Below are 366 nucleotides of genomic sequence, written 5' to 3' on the forward strand. Positions count from 1 at the left end.
ATCCAAGCGCGCCACCGCGCCCGGCCCCGAGGTTTTCTCCAGGCTCACGAGCGGAGGAGAGGAGCAGCGGCGGCCGCTCAGCTGATGGTGCTGGGAGGCCTCGGTCAGCGCCAGCTCCTGGTTCTGGAGCTGGTGGTGGCTGGTGGGCCGCGGGCTTACCGGACAGCACTGCCTGCAGCATGTCCATGAGCATGTGGGTGAAGGCGTCCTCCACGCACTGCAGGAAGTTGTTTTGCTGCCTCGGGGTGCTGAACACCTTGCAGACCTTCTCCGTCATTTTCACTGCCCAGTCCATGCAGTACAGGTCCTTCTCGCAGACCTGAAACACCAGGGACGCCTTTTCTGGTGAGCACCACGCTAAGGGCA

At 63.4% G+C, this 366-nt stretch overlaps 1 protein-coding gene across 1 annotated transcript in view; it reads right to left on the bottom strand.

The window, feature by feature from the left end:
* Positions 1–159: 159 nt before the first annotated feature.
* The window catches only part of FBXO47 (F-box protein 47), a gene marked incomplete at both ends in the record, with an annotated part of 8096 nt that continues 7889 nt past the window's right edge, over positions 160–366 (bottom strand). Inside the window, one exon of the mRNA XM_010142572.1 lies at positions 160–319. Within this exon, the coding sequence (XP_010140874.1) occupies positions 160–319 (160 nt within the window). The remainder of the gene's footprint in view (positions 320–366) is intronic.

The sequence above is a fragment of the Buceros rhinoceros genome, unplaced genomic scaffold, assembly GCF_000710305.1.
Source record: "Buceros rhinoceros silvestris isolate BGI_N320 unplaced genomic scaffold, ASM71030v1 scaffold35168, whole genome shotgun sequence".
Taxonomy (NCBI): domain Eukaryota; kingdom Metazoa; phylum Chordata; class Aves; order Bucerotiformes; family Bucerotidae; genus Buceros; species Buceros rhinoceros.